The following is an 18,281-nucleotide window of genomic DNA, read 5'->3' on the forward strand; positions in this document are numbered from 1 at the left end:
TGGAGCAAATATTTATTTGGTCAGTCAGACAATCAAATTTTGTTGTGTTCCTTGTTATGTCCTTCTTTGAAAAGAGAAACAAAAAAAGCTTCACCACCTCTCACTGAATTCCCTGTAGCAGGCTCATAAAGCTACTTATGTTGCATCAGAGCAACCAAATGTTTCCAACTGTAATGATATTTTTTAAATTATAAAGCACTAAATTTGTCATATAGTCTCCCACACACAACTCACATTAATGCCATCCCTGTGGCGACTACATAGAGGCATCCGAGACTTTTCTCATCTCTATTGTCATTGAAATCAGCCACACACAGAGGCAGCACAAGTTGTTTATTTTCTCTAGGCTTAAAGGTGCTTAAAGTGATTTTTTGGAATATGACACAGAAAATGTACAGATATTAATATAATTGGTGTCCTGGGAACAGTAATAAACAGCAAAAACAATCTGGATCTTGTTAGCCAATCAGAAAACTTGGCTTGTCAACCATTTTCTGTGGAGGGTGGGGTTTTGGAGAGAACTCTTGCGGTAGAAGGCATGGGCGATGGGTCTCATTCCTTGGCGAACGTTAGTAAACTGGCTAACAATGCTATCAGCACCTTTAAATCTGGGCCTTTGCTCTTTGAATCTGAGCTTTCCTTCATTGAATTGATTTTTATGGGTTCACTGTTTGATTTCAAATGTTATCTTCCATTCTCATCACTGTTGCTTTTGCCTGTTGTCTGACTTTGGTTACCATTTGGCTTTCATTATTTCATTACTTGATCTCTTTCCCTTTTTACCTCCCCACCCTTGTGTCTTATACCTTCCTGTCTCTCTGTTACCATCCTTCCTTGGCACCGTGTCTCTGTAGGACCAGGCTGTCAGGTCCCTGCCTCTGCCACCACTACCTCTGCTGACTCTCCTCCTTCTCAATCTGCACCTCCTCCTCCTCCTCCACCACCTCCTCTTCCACCTCCTCATCAGCCTACGCTCCAGAGTCAGCCTCCATCTCTCTCCTCGGCTCTTCTCCGGCCACCACTCCCCTCACTCCCATATCTCCTCTCCCCATCCTGTCTATCATACTCTCTGCTCAGCGCCTCTCTCGGAGCCACTAGGAGTGTTGTCATGCCAACCAACACACCAGCTTTCAGCCCCATCATTCCTACTTCGTCTTCGGTTAAAAATGACGTCCCTATAGTGCAGGACGCTGCAGGTACCTATCTCGTCTCCACCCGAACACTGCAGCTCTAGAGATACAGTAGTTTGTACTATGGCTAGCAGTTACAAAGCCATTAAAAAGCATTAGCTGGTTAAAACTCTTTAGCTTTTTACACATGCAGTGCAGTTCATGTAAGTCACTGTGGTAGTGGCTTTAGACTTGTGTAGTACATTGCACAGTACCTGCCATTAGGTCCACTGTCTAAAATGCTGTCCATTAGTAGCCTTCTGTAAAAGGCTGGTTTAATCATGCCAGGCTTTAATAGAGTCATGTGATTCCTGCTGGCCAGGACAGGGAGCACATCATTAGCACTGACCTCAGGCTTATGGGAGGGTATCCTGCTCTCCCATAAAGCCAGATGTACGGAAGCACCTCTGAACTCTCCCAATACCTAGACGTGACAGTCACGTTAAAATGTCACCAGTACATTATACAAATGGGACTGTCTCTGTTTGATTATGGCATGGAATCACATTATGTAGGAGGAACTTTCATGTGTAGCTTTGATAGGGCATGTGGCTACTCCTGTTTGCAGAATTGCTTTGCTGCTTGTCATACTGATCGAAGTCTAACCCGTATACACCTTTTTTTTTGCAACCAGGTAACACCATCTCTATCCCAACGGCAACTGGTGCCAAGAAGCGCTTCTGGATCATCGAGGACATGTCACCCTTCGGCAAGCGCCGCAAGACCGCCTCTTCTCGTAAGATGCTGGATGAAGGCATGATGCTGGAAGGGTTCCGCCGCTATGACCTCTATGAGGACTGCAAGGATACAGCTTGTCAGTTCTCCCTGAAGGTCACACACTATCACTGCACACGGGAGAACTGCGGCTACAAGTTCTGCGGCCGCACCCACATGTACAAGCACGCCCAGCACCACGACCGCGTGGACAACCTGGTCCTGGATGACTTCAAGCGCTTCAAGTCTTCGTTATGCTGTAACTTCCCCGATTGCCAGTTCTCCGGCAACAGCACCCACTTCCATTGCCTGCGCTGCGGCTTCCGCTGTACGGACAGCACCAAGGTGACGGCGCACCGCAAGCACCACGGCAAGCAGGATGTGATCAGCGCCGCCGGATTCTGTCAGTTCAGCTCAAGCGCAGACTGCGAAGTGGCCGACTGCAAGTACAAGCTCAAGTGTTCGCACTTCCACTGTACCTACCCAGAGTGCAAGCACACGGTGGTGGGCATGTCCCAGATGGATTCCCACAAGCGCAAGCACGAGAAGCAAGAAAGAGGCGAGCTGCCTTCGGTGTCTCCCAACCAGGATGGCAACCATCACCACCACCACCACCACTCAGGCCTAGCTGTTCCCCCAATGCCCATGAATCTGCCCCCAACCTCACCCGGCACACCGGGGCTGACCCACAACAATATGGCCATGTACCTCCCTGCGGCAGGAGCCGCTGGTGAGTACGAGCATCCGGGCTCAGCGGTCAACCTTGACAGCTCTCTGAACCTGGGGACGGACACCAACAGCTCCTTGTTCTTCCTGAAAAACGCTGCTGGGTTGGGCCTCAGCGACTCCATGGACCTGAGCAAAAGGTCCGGGATGCACCGGGAGCCACTCTCCCTGGCCACCAGTTCTGGCCCTGCTGCCTCAATGGGCCTGGGCAACCCTCAGGATGACACTACCGGCACATCCGGCGATCCTGAAGACGACCTGTCACCCGAGGAAGAGCCGTTAGCCGAGGAGGAGGATGACGACGACGATGATGACGACGACGAGGAGGAAGAAGGGGAGGACATGAATACAGACTCGTATGAAGATTCCATGCCAGAGCCAGAAGTAGACAAAGACAATGGAGTGAGTTTTGATGCTTCCATGAACCACGCAGAGACTTCCCAACTGGATAAAGAGGAGCCGGAGGCTGAGCCCTAATCTATGCTGTAGAAGGAGAACTATGAATTCCCTGAACAAACGCAAGTTTGAGTGGCCTCATTTATCATGCTTAGAGACGCTGCAGATGACAAGAAAACAACCAACTACAAGAGAAGTGAAGGCCCAAATGATTTATTATGATGTTTACAAGATGACCAACATTATTAATTTAATTATGCATTAAAAAATGAACAGAGAAATAGACAGACGAGGCCCTCTTTTACACATGGGTGGCTATGTAAACCTTTTCCTACACATCAGTCTTTTGTGTGTGTGCATGTTTGACTTTAATTTATTCGATTTCATTTGTTACTTTTTGTGTGTGGAAAAAATAAGGAAAAAACAATCTCTCTATATATGACTATCTATATAAAGTAGATGTGTGTGGATGTTAATGTACATTTGAATTGCAGTCACTGGATTGCAGGACCCTCGTACCAACCTGAAAGCAACGAAAAGCGTACATTGCAGGAAATCTTTTATAAAGAATGTTGCTCAAATGATTGATTCAGAAACACCCTGTGTCATTATTATTATTAATATTATTGAAGTGCAGGGGCCTGCATCAGTGCTTTGACTTGTATGCTTCTCCGTTGATCAGATGAATTTTTTATTTTTATTCTTTACAATTATCACAGTTCTCACTTAAACCTGCTGTCGTGGTCAGTGGTGTCATAGGCTCCATTCCATATGGACATTCGCCTGCATCTTCAGGACAAACAAACAACAAAAAAAAAAACAAAAAAAAAAAAAACAGTGACCAGTGACTGCAAAGCTTCAGGCCATAAGCATTGATCTCAGTGAATGCTAGCTCTCACTTGATTTCTGTTCCTTTTCTCAATGAGGACCCATTTGGCATTGCATATTCATAGTGCACTTTTGTATAGATGAGAGCAGATACTCAAGCCTCTATTTAAGACGTTTTGTTATCTTTTACATGATTGCATTAATATGGCTTTTTGTTTGTCTGTTTTTGCATTATTCTCTAATTGCACAGGCATGACCAGGTGATGTGGGGGTGCAAATCTCACTGTAAATGGGTCTGTTTCGATGGCGAGAGTTATCGCCCCCTGTGTTTCGGAGAGTTTGTAATGTGACGATGGTGCTACTGCCCAGTGTGAATGGGAGGAGATTACAGCTATGTCTTTGTTTTGCTCCACAATTAGATGTCCTAAAGTGTCCATCAAACACACAGCAGGAGACGAGCGTCTCTGAATGTAGGGAAAAGTTTGTAGGTGTTATTTTCCTTTCCTTTTCCCTCACAGTTTCTGTAGCATGAAAAAAAAGAAGAAGAAGAAGAAAAAAAAAAAAAAAACAATAGTTGCAACAAAGTCTGAAGATGGAGACTGGCTTTTTGAAGCTTCTTTTTTCAGAAGCATCATGTATCTATTTCTAAAAGAAGAGGAAACATGGAGAGAGACTGTCTTTTCTAGAGGGCTGAATGGAGGACAGGCATCACAAAGACACCATGATGAATGCTAGCGCTGGTAGCGCTGCTCGGAAAGTGTGTGATTTTATGAATTGTACAGACAGAAAACAATGTTTCAAGCTTTTGTTTTCTATTTACAACAGCTGTGGTTTCACTCCAATAATAAGAAGTTATTTAATATTTATGTGACCTTGCAATGAGAACATTTTAGGGTGTTTTTTGCACTTTTTAGGTTCATTTTTACCTTTTGAAATTATGGCATATATCTTTTAACAGGGAATTTGCTTTACGATGTTTAGTTCACTTTGCTTTGATGCACAAATAGTCTTCAGTGTGACGAAGAACTGTTGTTCTGTGTTTTATTTAAGAAAAAAAAAGAGAAAAAAAAAAAAGTTTTTTCTTCGCTTCCAAGATTGGATGTTTTCAATATGAAACGGGCATGCTAGAACCTGGCTTGCCTAACGAGTAACACTAATGATGACTGTAATTTAAATGAATTCTATACAGAGGAAATTATTGCAGTGCTTCGCTCCAAATTACACACACACAAAAAAAAAAAAGAAAAGACAAAAATGATTTTTGTTTACTTGGCCTCTATTGAATATAAACAAGGAAAAGCGAAGCGAGGAAATTAATTATTTCCTAAACACGGCTTTGAATCAGAATATAGGCAACTAAATGTGTAGATGGTTATCTTTGAAATATTGTTTCAGGAGGGAAAAAAAGGTTGTATAGTATTTTCTTCTGTAAAAACTATATATGAACAAAAATGCTCTTTGATGAAAAGCTTCCTTTAAAAAGAAAAAAGGAGAAATAAAGAATAAAAAGTTAAAAACTGAACTAACACCAGAATAGTTTGCTTGTATGTGTGTGTGTGTGAGAGAGAGAGACAGAACGTAAGTGTGTATGTGTGAGGTTTTATTGTTATTACCATGGTTTCCCCATAGTGGTAGAGGAATTAGTGGTAATTAAATCTATACGAGTCACATTATTGTAGCACTGAACAGTGGAGTGTATTTCTACCTTATACGCAAGGAAGTCATCATTTTCAAAGCTGTATATCATGTGCGATCACAATAACAATGGAATCTGCATAATTTAATACCATCCACAACTCTTTGTTTGCTATTGTTTTGGTGTTTGTTTTATTTAATTGAACTTATGTATTTTGCATATGGCATGCCCCTTTCACAGGCCGTTTGTTCTCTGGTCTCAAGTGCAAAGGCGCAGGACTCACACTGAAGCAGCTGTTTGCCTGGGAGATACTGTGCACTTGAATACATTTTATGTGTGTAAAATAGCAGGATTTGTAAAGAGTCGAAATAAAGAAATTCTAATTATTATAACAATGCAAATGTTCCACACAGTGTTTCTCCAAATCATGGCTTTCTCTCCCAAAATGCAGTGTGGTTAGTGTCAGGTGTGCTGCAGAGAAAGTGTTTAACGAGACAGCGGTTAATAAGCAGCTCCCGCTGAGACTAACACCGTTAAAGGGCACAAGGCCCCGGGTCTGTGGTACGACACAGAGGACGCCCAGCGGCGCTCACTGAGGATGATAGTATTTTAACAGCCTTATTATTTTTCTCTATGAACCGAGCGTTTCATACAACAAATTCAGTAAGCGTGTACAAATAACAATAGATCATAGTCATGGAGCCATATTAGGGTACAAATGCTCTCTAGTGCATTTTGGGAAAGTTTCTAGCACTCTGAAATGGTTTTTGGTGGTTGTTTTTTCATTCTTTTCTTTCATTGTGCAGGCTGCTCGTCGCTTTGACCAGCATATACCATCCTGTCCCACTCGCTACAGCTGTTCTCTTGCCTCACCCTCCTCTTCCTTCTGATGTGTCTTTAAATAAAATCGTGTAAAGCCACCACCATCTGTCTGCCAGCTGGCATCCTGCATATAATCTTGAAAAAAAGAAGAAGAAAAAAAAAAAAACTATGGAAATTATATTACACAAAAACCAGACGGAAACAACCTTCAAACTAACACGGGCTGCTGTTGAAACAACAGATCACCTTATTGTCTAAATAATAAGGGAGGAATAAAATCAGAATAGTTCCTAATTGTGTTGTATAAATTATAAATTGCATCCAATTATGTAGCAAACATTATTCCAAAAATGCATGAATGTCTTTATATCAAAAAAAAATATATATATATATTTTGCAAAAGATTTTAAATGATAAAAAGGTTTAACAAATTTATAACTGTAACAAGGACACCTTAAAATAAAAAGTAACCATACATTTTTAAGTACTGTTTAATATTAATTAACTTAGGATTAGGGTTAGAAATATGGTTTGGTTTAGGGTTAGTTGCATGTAACTATGCATAATTTACTGTTATTACTACAGTAAGTATATAACAACATGACGTGCTGGCCAAGTATGGTAACTCATACTTGGAATGTGTCCTCTGCATTTAACCCATCCAAGTTAGTGCGCACACATTAGGGGCAGAGTAGTGAACGCACACACACACACACACACCCGGAGCAGTGGGCTGCCATTCACTCCCAGGGAGCAATCAGGGGTTAGGGTGCCTTGCTCAGGGGCACCTCAGTCGTGGGTATTGAGGGTGGAAGAAAACCCTCATGTCATTCCACACCCGTAAGAACTTTGTTCATCTTCGGAACAGAGATTAAGATATTTTTGATAAAATCTGAGAGGTTTCTGACTTCTTTAGCGACAGTACTTCCAGGTTCTACGTCAGAACGCCGGCTCAGTATTTGCTGACACTGTACACGTGAGCAGTGTGACGCTGATACAGGAGCCGGCCAATACTAAAGCCAAATCCACACGAGGCCAGAGCTTTCCCTATCCAATCTTTTTTTTTCCCTTGTTCTAAAAAAAATCCTTAAACAAGTGTCATCTCTATGGAGCCCCGCACATGACATGCAAGAAAAAAATAAAATTGTTCGCACGATTTACTAATTCATTCCCTTGATTACTAAATCATGCGCACAACTTACTAATTCATTCCCTCAATTTACTAAATCGTGCGCACAATTTACACAATTTACGTTCCCTCGATTTATAAATCATGTGCATGATTTATAAAAAACATCAACCCTCAGTAGGAGTCAGATCCATGTGCATGATTTATAAATCGAGGGAACTAAATAGTAACTTGTGCGCACGTTTTAGTAAATCGAGGGAACGAAATAGTAAATCGTGCGCACGATTTAGCCTACTATTTTTTTCCTGCATGTCATATCCGGTGCTCCGTGCGTCTCAAGAAATATCTGCATACACACGAAAACACTGAAACCGCCTCAAAACGATCTAGTCATGCTAGACCAGTATGTGGCGCTGTAATTCTGCCACAGAGATGCACTAAAAACGGAGAATGCAGTCGAGGGGTCGGATTGAGTCGGAAATATATGGATTGAGTCGGAAATATATGGATTGGCTGCACATGTGAAAACGCAAGGGTGTCGTTTTCAGATTTATTCAATCTGGGGAGCCCGATCACACGAAAATGCATATGAATAGTACGAGTTTGTAATCTTGTAGAATATATATACGCCAAAATGAGTTTTGGTGTGCATATGATACGCACTTTATGGTGTATTATACGTACGAAACCCCCACTCCCCCACCCCCATCCTACCCAAGAGCGTATCATATACATGCCATAAAGTGTGTATCATATGCACACGAAAAAAACGCGTACCATAAGCACACCAAAATTCATCTTGGCGTATATATTCTACGAGATTACAAACTCGTACTATTGATACGCATTCTCGTGTGATCGTGTTGATCTGGGACCTGGTTGAAAAAAATAGCGGTTTCGGGCTCCCGAAACACCGATATAATACAAAATTTTTACATATACAGCTAAACGTGTCTCCGTGTGGACGGGCTCTCAATCTGCGTTCTGTAGCAGAACCCGGATGTTTACACTACACCAACAGCGGATTTTATCAAAAATATCTTAATTTGTGTTCCGAAGATGAACTTCTTACAGGTTCGGAACGACATGAGGGTGAGTGATATCAGAATTTTCAGTTTTGGGTGAACTAACCCTTTAAATTACAATAAGTAAATATGTTTAGACAGTTAAAGGGATAGTTCACCCAGAAATGAAAATGTACTCACCCTCAAGTTAAACCTCAAACCTGTATGAATATTTTTATATTTTGAAGAATGTTGCTAACCAAACAGTTGATGGGCCCATTGACTTCCATAGTGTCTTTCCAAACAACTTGAATATGAGTAAATGATAGAATTTTCATTTTTGGGTGAACTATGGGTGAGAAAATCTCTAGCATTATTTATTTGTACTCGATTTTCTGTTTGTTCCATAATGCAATGAAATTCATACGTTTTAGGTTTTACATGTGTCCAAAAACTTTGTGTGTGGAATTAAAATGAAGCATTTTTTTCTAAATTGATCTTATTCAGCCAACATATTTCTCATGAAACACACACAGCAGCGCATGAATGTTCTCCTCTGTACAGGCTGTTTTGTCATTCCCATCGTAACGAGCCATGTGTGCGCACTCATACCAGGGCTGGATCTGACTCGTACTGAGGGTTGATGTTCCAGGAACAGGTTGTGTGAGACCCAGCAGCAGCTCACCACGAACAATGGGGCCCAGAAACATGCGACAGGTGTTTTGTACATATGTCACAGCAGCGGTGGTCACACAGCCTATTAGGATGCACAAAAATGACGCATAATGCTTCAAGCATTCGAGTCCACGGGGAAAGCCGTGTATATTTCTTTTCTTATTGCGTTGTTTAATTGCATTACACCCACAAACAAATTCTAACAACTGTGTATTTATGGCAATTCAGAAGCGTACAGTTGTTTGGTTACAAATCACATTTCATATGCTTGTCATAAACATTGAAAGAATCATTCCATTTGTGCATGATAATTGCAGCATTGTTCTGTTTTTAGTTTGCGTCTGTAAATCTCATCCATTTCCTCATAACCTTTGGCATTCACATTCATTTTGCCATTTCCATTCATGCATGGCTTTATTTAAAGAGACCTTTGGTCAGAGTTCTAAAAAAAAAAAAAAGATTCATAAGGAAGCTGCCGTGCCTCTGGTAGCAGCTGTTGCTTGTGTGAAAAATTAAGTTCAGGGACCCCAAAGGAAAAAGAGAATTAGACACACATTCAGCCAATTTAACTTTAACAAGACCTTATTGGCGGTAATGTCACAGGCCCGCTATGTACAAATGCTATTCTCTGTATTCATGTCTACTGAAATGAGGAGAAATGCTCAATTATGTTCTGGATCAGGGGAGATTTCAGCATAAATATGACTAAATGTCTGAAGTCAAATACAACCAGTTCATTCAGTAGATAATATTTCTGATTTTGCCAAATCAAGAGTAACACAAATGCAAAAGCAAGTCTCAGAATGATTTAATATCCTCCTATCTGAACATTAAAGTAAAGGCACACCTGTCCAAATCACACAAGTTTTAGCTTGAAGCTGCACAGCTGCACGTAAACAAGTGAAGAATTTCAGTCTGAGATTCACACTTACATAAACTTACTCTGCCAAATTCCAAAAGTCACAAACTTTTAATAACAATTTTGTGCAAGTGATAACAGGTCCTCTGTGGGTTAGTAATAAAGACTTGTGAATAATTAGTTTTTTTTTGTTTTTTTTTTTAGATAAGTAGACTTTAAAATGATCGTTTTAAACCCAAACATTTAAAAAAAAAAATGCAAATTATAATACAAAGGCATAAATGGTTATTTTCATATCTATTTTTTTAAATAATAAAACATTAATTTATAAAACAATGTATAAAGGATCAGTAAGAAACAGCAAATTGTATTTAAATAAAATTTCTTAATATTTTCTACACTACACTCCTCTTGAAATGGGGGGGGGGGGGTACTTACATATTTTTGTAATACATCATAAATGCTCAGTGCACACAAATAAGTTTGTCATTAGTTGATTTTATATTATAATATATATATATATATATATATATATATATATATATATATATATATATACATACACTACCGTTCAAAAGTTTGGGATCGGTAAGATTTTTACGATTTTTAAAAGAAGTTTCGTCTGCTCACCAAGATTGCATTTATTTAATTAAAAATACAGTAAAAACATTAATATTGTGAAATATTATTACAATTTAAAATAACTGTTTTCTATTGGAATATAATATAAAATGTAATTTATTTCGGTGTTGGAAAAGCTGAATTTTCAGCATCGTTACTCCAGTCTTCAGTGTCACATGATCCTTCAGAAATCATTCTAATATGATGATTTGCTGCTCAATAAACATTTATGATTATTATCAATGTTAAAAAACAGTTGTTATTTTTTTCAGGATTCCTTGATGAATAGAAAGTTCAAAAGAACAGCATTTATCTGAAATACAAAGCTTCTGTAGCATTATACACTACCGTTCAAAAGTTTGCGGTCAGTAAGAATTTTTTTTTTTTTTTTTTGAGAATTTAAAGAAATTAATATTTTTTTCATCAAGGATGCATTAAATCAATCAAAAGTGACAGTAAAGACATTTAAAATGTAACTACAGATTAATATTTTAATATTTTTTTGAAAACTATTATATGTATACATAAATAACTGCCCATGGAACATTAGCATCTTCACCCTTTATTAAAACATTTGAACAAAGATTTTGTTCGCATACTGTGTAGTTGTGCTTGGAGTCAATTGTTTTATTTGTGCTAATGCAACGAAACCTGCAGAAATGTGCGGATATCATTTTTGTTATGGCTGTCATACAAAGAATTTATGAACACATGCAAAACAACAAAATATTAATAACTGATATTATGTTGTAATCAATATATGCTTTTTCTTCCTGTGAGCTTTTTGGTTGCCAATGCATTTTTTTGCATAGTAAAAGAGAGAGAGAAAAAGAGGATGGCTGGATGGATGGCAATGCCAAGTCGGAACAACCTATTATTTCTGAACTCTGAGCCAAGATGGACGTGTCTGGTCATCACAGTCTTCCAGATGGTGGCTAGCTCTTCCACTTCAAAACTTTTCTCAAAGCAGCTGACTGAAAGTATATCAAATTAACCAAACAACTTAATAATGCAGGGATGTGTGATATTTTGTGACTGTTGGCCGTTTCAATCTCGTGTAAATTTGCGGAACTTTCTCTGTGTGGGCCTCATTATGGTGCGTTTTCAAATCATCGACCATAGATATATCATAGGGCCGAAAATATGCTGAATTGATGGAATAAAACTGGTTTAGCAGACTTTGGCGCTCGGGCTGGGAGCTGTTACATTACAAGCAGTTTGCTCAAAGCCTCAGCAGCCATCTCTGGAGCACTGGGGAGATGTTTCAGCTCTTTACGACTCCTTCCAGAAAGAGAGTACTGGGAGCAACAAGGCATTACTCTCTCGCACGCGCACGCGCCAGCAAGGGCCATTTACTTACCAACTAAGGAGATCCTTAAGTGCTAAGCTGTAAATTTGGTTAATTTAGCACGATTCCACAGAGAATTGGTTGGTTTTCTTGCGGGGGAAAACCCAGCAGGCTTGCTGAGAATGAGCGGAGATGGTTGATGTGGTCCTTAGCGCCTTGATGACGGCAGGAACACGGGGCTGACAGCGCACGCCGGAGCTATAAAACAGAGCTGCCTGGCAGCCGTACACGCAGAGGCACAATGCACGGCAATATGAAAATTGCTCAAACTTAATCCAATTAGCTTGTATTGAAGAAAGATGAAAATGTTCGATACTTAGAGAAAATGGTGTATACAGATGGAGACGTGGCCCTGTGAAATCACACGTCCAGGCAATCAACGCTGGAAAACATCACGCAAATGCAAGCGATAAATCGCGATATTTCACATTGTCAAAGAGTGTGTGCGCTGCCTCTGTGATTAGAAGCACCTGCACGTTCATATATTAAGGATACAAACCAGACCATTTTCAAATTGAACCTTATTGAATGAAAGAAGTGAAGGAGGGAGAAATAAAAGCCAGCTACCAATTTCGTACATTTAACTGACTCTTAAATCAGGCTTGATTGAGAGGGAACAAAGAGAAGTAGAAAAGCAGCTCTTCTGATGAAGCGCTCATTCAGCTCTGCAGTTCTGCTCCGACTCTAAAGCCACCAGCTCTGTGTGTTTGCATGATGACCATAAGGACATCTCCCAATGCATCCTTGTGAACTCGGTCAAGGAAAATAAGAGCTTGTTTGGTGCAGCAGCTGCGGACTTTATGAAAAGAAAAGTGAAAACAGGTGGGACGAGGCTTGTGCTAATCTTTCACATTATGGTGGTTGATAACACACTGGTCTCCTCACTCCACACACTTTAAATACTGTCATGTAATACCTAATACATCAGCAATGTGATATTTGCAGAATGGAAGAGGTGAAGATTGGCAAGATGTTGCTGATACTAATAATAGATAAAGTGCTTGAAGTGGAAAAAATGTTTATATATATATATATATATATATATATATATAATGTCAACACATTTAATTTGACATTAAAAATGAACAGACTAAGGAAAAAATATACATATTAGAGTAAAATTTCATCACACAAAAATCTTTATTAACAGCAGTAATATATCATACCCTATTGCGTGTGGTTGGTCTGTGTACATGACATGAAAACTTTAAAATATATTTTGTGGCAGATAGTTGAATGTAAAGAGATATGTTTGCTTTAAATTTTTGTATCCTCTTGTAATACTATCCCCTAAACGACACTTAAACTCCAGTGAAGTGTGTGATAGTTAAACGTGTCATTCAGAAGGACTCTTTACATCTGAATTTAATTTGGATGGTCTAAACATTGGCTTGTGACACTAACATTCTTTGACACGTTTCCAACGTCAACCAATTTGTCTATCCACACTAAACATGAAACTGCTGAGCTATGCCACACTATCACAGCCAATCAGAAGATATTTGATGTTTAATGCACAGTTATGTTAGTTCATCCAAAAATGAAAATTCTGTCATTTATTACTCACCCTCATGTCGTTCCAAACCCGTTAGACCTTTGTTCATCTTCAGAACACAAATTAAGATATTTTGGATAATGCGATGGCTCAGTGAGGCCTGCATTGATAATTAACACTTTCAAATGCCCAGAAAGCTACTAAAGATATATTTAAAGTGCCCCTATTATGCCTAATATTGTTTTGGGAGTCTACTACAACAGGTTTACAAGCATGCAAGGTCAAAAGAAATTTTAGTTTTCTCATAATATACATTTCATTTCACCTCAATGTATTTCACCTCGTCAATGATTTGTTTGAAGCAGTTCAAAGAATCAGTCTTTCTAAACCCCTCCTTTCCGTGAGCTTACACTGTTGTGATTGGTCAGATGGCCCAATCCTTTGCGATTGGTCTACTGTGTGCACCGCGCGCCCATTGGCAAAACTGAATTAAAGCTATTAATTCGCAAGACATTGTACACAATGTATGGACAGAAAAGATAAAATTGATTTTACCGTATCAATTCGAGCCCGACGATGAAACGTCTGATGTAGTCGATCAACCAGAAACTGATTCGCAATCCTGACTTGAGTACAACATTTGTCTATGGTAAGTGTCACCTTAGTTTGTGTTATTTATAAGACGTGATAGCAGCGTCACTGTTATACCTTATGTAGGTGCACCTGTGGGAACTGTATCAGAATGCCAAGCGAAGCTGAAAACCTCTAAACATAAGATAAACATTTAGGCTAGATGTGTACACAGATTTTTTCGTCATAACTAATAACAAAGTAAAAAATAGCTAGATCATTGTTTGACATTACAATGCATCTTAACATCCTATTGCAATACAGATAGAGCTCCACTCTACTGTAATAATAAAAACGCAGAGGGAAAAAAACTGTTTGTTTTACAGTTATGTAAGTGAACAGGGCCCACAGTTATGTTGTAAACTCCCATGTTATCCGAGCACTTTGTAAACAAAAGTCGTGCTCCATCCTTGATCATTACTCCAAGCAAGGGCGTAGATTTGGTTTCAACTTTGGGGGGGTTGAATGTTGGTATGGTTGTATTGTATTGGGGGGGGGGGGTTACATCCCCCCCACAAACTACACCCCTGACTCCAAGTAATAAGACAGACAATTTTTTTTAGACAATATTGGACCCACATCTGAATAGCAGAACTACAGAAACGTGAGTTAGCCGGTTAGCAGGAGACATACAGATGAGTGTGTACATTACACAAGATAACATACAAAACTACAAATTTTGAACAATCGCTAGAAAATAAACATCAGTTATTAAATTATACTTACAGGTTGAGATTCAGAGGAGCAACAAACTAGTCATTGATGCATATTTAAGACAAAAGGTGCATCCCAATTCACGTACTTGTGCACTATTCTATGACGTTTTTAAGTATAAATAGAGCAGTAGTGCGTTCACACAGAAAATTCCAAAAAGAAAAAGTGCACTTTAAATACCCGGATGATGCACTAAATTAACGGAAAAAAGAAGTGTGGAATGATGGACACTTCGTGCACTCGACTGTCGCAGCTTTAATTACGTATCAGAGGGGAAGGGAGGATCGGACTCCGTTGTTAAATGACAAAATAACCTTATACAATTCACGCACTACATGGATGAGTGCATAGTGCACAAGTACATAGTGTATAAGTGTATAAGTGCATAGTGCGTCATTTGGGACGCAACTCAAGTGTTTTGTGAATCCTGCTAAACTCCCCGAAGCAGTCGTCAATTAAATCAAGACAAGAATTTTCCCTGGCGTCTGCATGCAGTAAGTGGGCGGGCAATATGTTAATGCTTCGTTGTGACATCACACCGAAACGGCTTGGGATTTGTTTTATAAACGACTCGTTTACTTTTGAGAGACAAAAACTTTATATACTCTGCACTCTGATTTAAAACTTAATTCATTTTGAGCTATGTTACACACTACATAAAAGGTAATTTTCAAAAATCCATAATAGGGGCACTTTAAAACAGTTCATGTGACTACAGTGGTTCAACCTTAATGTTATGAAGCGACGAGAATACTTTTTGTGCACCAACGAAAAAACAAACGACTTTATTCAACAATATCTAGTGATGGGCGATTTCAAAACACTGCTTTATGAAGCTTCGAAGCTTTACAAATCTTTTGTTTCGAATCAGTGGTTCGGAGCGTTTATCAAACAGCCAAAGTCACATGATTTCAGTAAACGAGGCTTCGTTGCGTCATAAGTGTTTTAGTTCATGTGATTTTGGCAGTTTGTTACACGCTCCGAACCACTGATTCGAAACAAAAGATTCGTAAAGCTTCGAAGCTTCATGAAGCAGTGTTTTGAAATCACCCATCACTAGATATTGTTGAATAAAGTCGTTGTTTGGTTTTTTTGGTGCACAAAAAGTATTCTCGTCGCTTCATAACATTAAGGTTGAACCACTGTAGTCACATGAACTGTTTTAAATACGTCTTTAGTAGCTTTCTGGGCATCTGAAAGTGTTAATTATCTTGCCGTCAATGCAGGCCTCACTGAGCCATTGGGTTTTTATCAAAAATATCTTAATTTGTGTTCCGAACATGAACGAAGTTCATGAGGGCGAGTAATAAATGACAATTTTTTTTCATTTTTGGGTGAACTAACTCCAGTGAAGTGTGTGATAGTTAAACATGTCATTCAGAAGGACTCTTTACATCTGAATTTAATTTGGATGGTCAAAACATTGGCTCGTGAGACTAACATTCTTTGACACGTTTCCAACGTCAACCAATTTGTCTATCCACACTAAACACGAAACTGCTGAGCTATGCCACACTATCACAGCCAATCAGAAGATATTTGATGTTTAATGCACAGTTATGTGATTGCAGGATTTTGACCTAATGAGGTTATGTAGTGGGTGGGGCTATAAAGATGATGCAGCAGAAGCAGAAACAGAAACCGAACAACATTGGATCTGGTTAGAACACTGCGTGATGCATATTGCTACTGGTGCGCCTTGAACCAAAGTATATGAGAGAAAATCCACATTTGAGAGCCATGAAAGCTATATGAAACGGCATTTCTGACCTGATATTGGGTCTCTTAATGGCTTTATTGTTTCTAACAACATTTCAAAGCGCACAGCATTTTATGCAAGCAGCACATTTCTAAACAGTCTTTAATAAACACGTTAATGACAGAGCAACCCTCCAGCTGTACAAGAGACTTAGTTATTTCTCCAGGCATCAGACATCTTACTTATTCCACAGTCATTAAGAGCTGTGCTCCAGGATATAGCAGAGCTGGTGTAATTACACAGGTACTGTGATGAGGAAGTTAGCAGTGGTATTCATCGTCTTAATTAAGGCATAAACTCTCTGCTCTAAGCTAAAAGCAGCAGCTCTGTTGGTTTAGGCACCGAATTCTAGCAGCGCACAGGCTTCGTAGCATGTCAGTGTCATCCAGCACATCCTCCAAGGGTTGTAGTCTGCATTTGCATGTGGAAAGTAAACCACAGAGCAAGACTGCGATAAGGAAAGTCGACCGAACAGAGAGTCAGCACCAGGCCGACCTTCGCTTTCACTTCCTCCTCAGAGCCTGCGGCGTCTTTCAGGTGCTGCGCATGCAAGGTCTATGCGATTTGTCTAATTTGCAAGCTTCGACGAGGGCCGCACCTGTTGCCCCGTCACCGCCTGCAGTCCCGAGCCCTCAACGAGCCGACAAGCACCCCCAGATAATCCGTTCTACCCACTATAACACGGATGCTCTCCCTGGTCCGTGTAGGACAAGGGCATTTTTCTCCAGTGGAGCACTCATATCCGCCATGCGGCTGATGGCTCATTACAGGCCAATTCATAAATATTGTCTCCAGTATTACCACTTCCAGGGCCCACTCAGCTCCCCGGAGATTTATTCTTTTCTTTTACACCATGCTATTGTTTTCCTCCCTCTTTCCGTTTTTCATACCCCACCCTCCGTTCTTCCATACCTCTCACAGTTTGAGCCACATCGCTTTCCACGAGAGGACGACGGTGGTGGGTATTTGTTCCATTTAGAGTTGAAACAGAGCCAGAGGAACATCAAGTGACAGCAGCCACACAGCGGGGCGAAATGCAATCCTGCTCGATTGAACAATCATATAAGTGATGACAAAGTGCTTTATGACTATGCAGCTTTGTTGCACTTGGGTTTAGCCCACTAAGGTCTTATGCAGGCGGTCTCATGCGACCTTGGCCCATTTTCACCTCGACTCCAGCTCCCAGAAGTGTGGCCTGTCAAGCTTTGTGTAACTTTTATACCAGGACACCACGTTCAGCTGGAATATGTTTTGCCCTATAACACAAATAGAGACTTAGGGTGCAGTCACATTTTCAGATGTTCTGAGAATTTTCATGTGCGAAATCCAGTCATTTCAATAGGAAGCCACGCAATTGGGAATTTAATGTGAAAGATTTTTCTACAGGTTTAAGAAATGTGGTGTAACACTTTATTTTACAGTGTCTGTTAAATGATACATGTACTTGCCATAGTAATAACAGTAAAGTATGCATAATTAACTAGTCCATATTCAAACCATATAGTAAGTAAATGTTAATTAATATTACTTAGTACTTAAAGTCCCCCTGTAGTCAATTTTGACTCTTAAAGCTCATCTTTGCATCACCAAAATTACATATTTTAAAGGTGCCCAAGAATGTTCTTTCACAAGATAATGTAAGTAATATAAGTCTAAGGAGTCTCCTGAATGTGTCTGTGAAGTTTCAGCTCAAAATACCCCATAGATTTTTTTAAATACATTTTTTTAACTGCCTATTTTGGGGCATCATTAACAA

At 39.8% G+C, this 18,281-nt stretch overlaps 1 protein-coding gene across 17 annotated transcripts in view; it reads left to right on the forward strand.

Moving 5' to 3' along the window:
* The window catches only part of casz1 (castor zinc finger 1), a 266,705-nt gene extending 260,380 nt beyond the window's left edge, over positions 1 to 6,325 (forward strand). For 8 of the 17 annotated variants that reach the window (XM_067372059.1, XM_067372060.1, XM_067372062.1 and 5 more), the window contains 2 exons: positions 855 to 1,196; positions 1,804 to 6,325. In XM_067372059.1, the coding sequence (XP_067228160.1) occupies positions 855 to 1,196; positions 1,804 to 3,086 (1,625 nt within the window). In that variant the 3' untranslated portion in view covers positions 3,087 to 6,325. The remainder of the gene's footprint in view (positions 1 to 854; positions 1,197 to 1,803) is intronic. The other 9 variants (XM_067372065.1, XM_067372069.1, XM_067372067.1 and 6 more) reach the window with 3 other exon arrangements.
* The last annotated feature ends 11,956 nt before the right edge of the window (positions 6,326 to 18,281 follow it).

This window comes from Chanodichthys erythropterus, chromosome 20 (assembly GCF_024489055.1).
Source record: "Chanodichthys erythropterus isolate Z2021 chromosome 20, ASM2448905v1, whole genome shotgun sequence".
In the NCBI taxonomy this organism is placed as follows: domain Eukaryota; kingdom Metazoa; phylum Chordata; class Actinopteri; order Cypriniformes; family Xenocyprididae; genus Chanodichthys; species Chanodichthys erythropterus.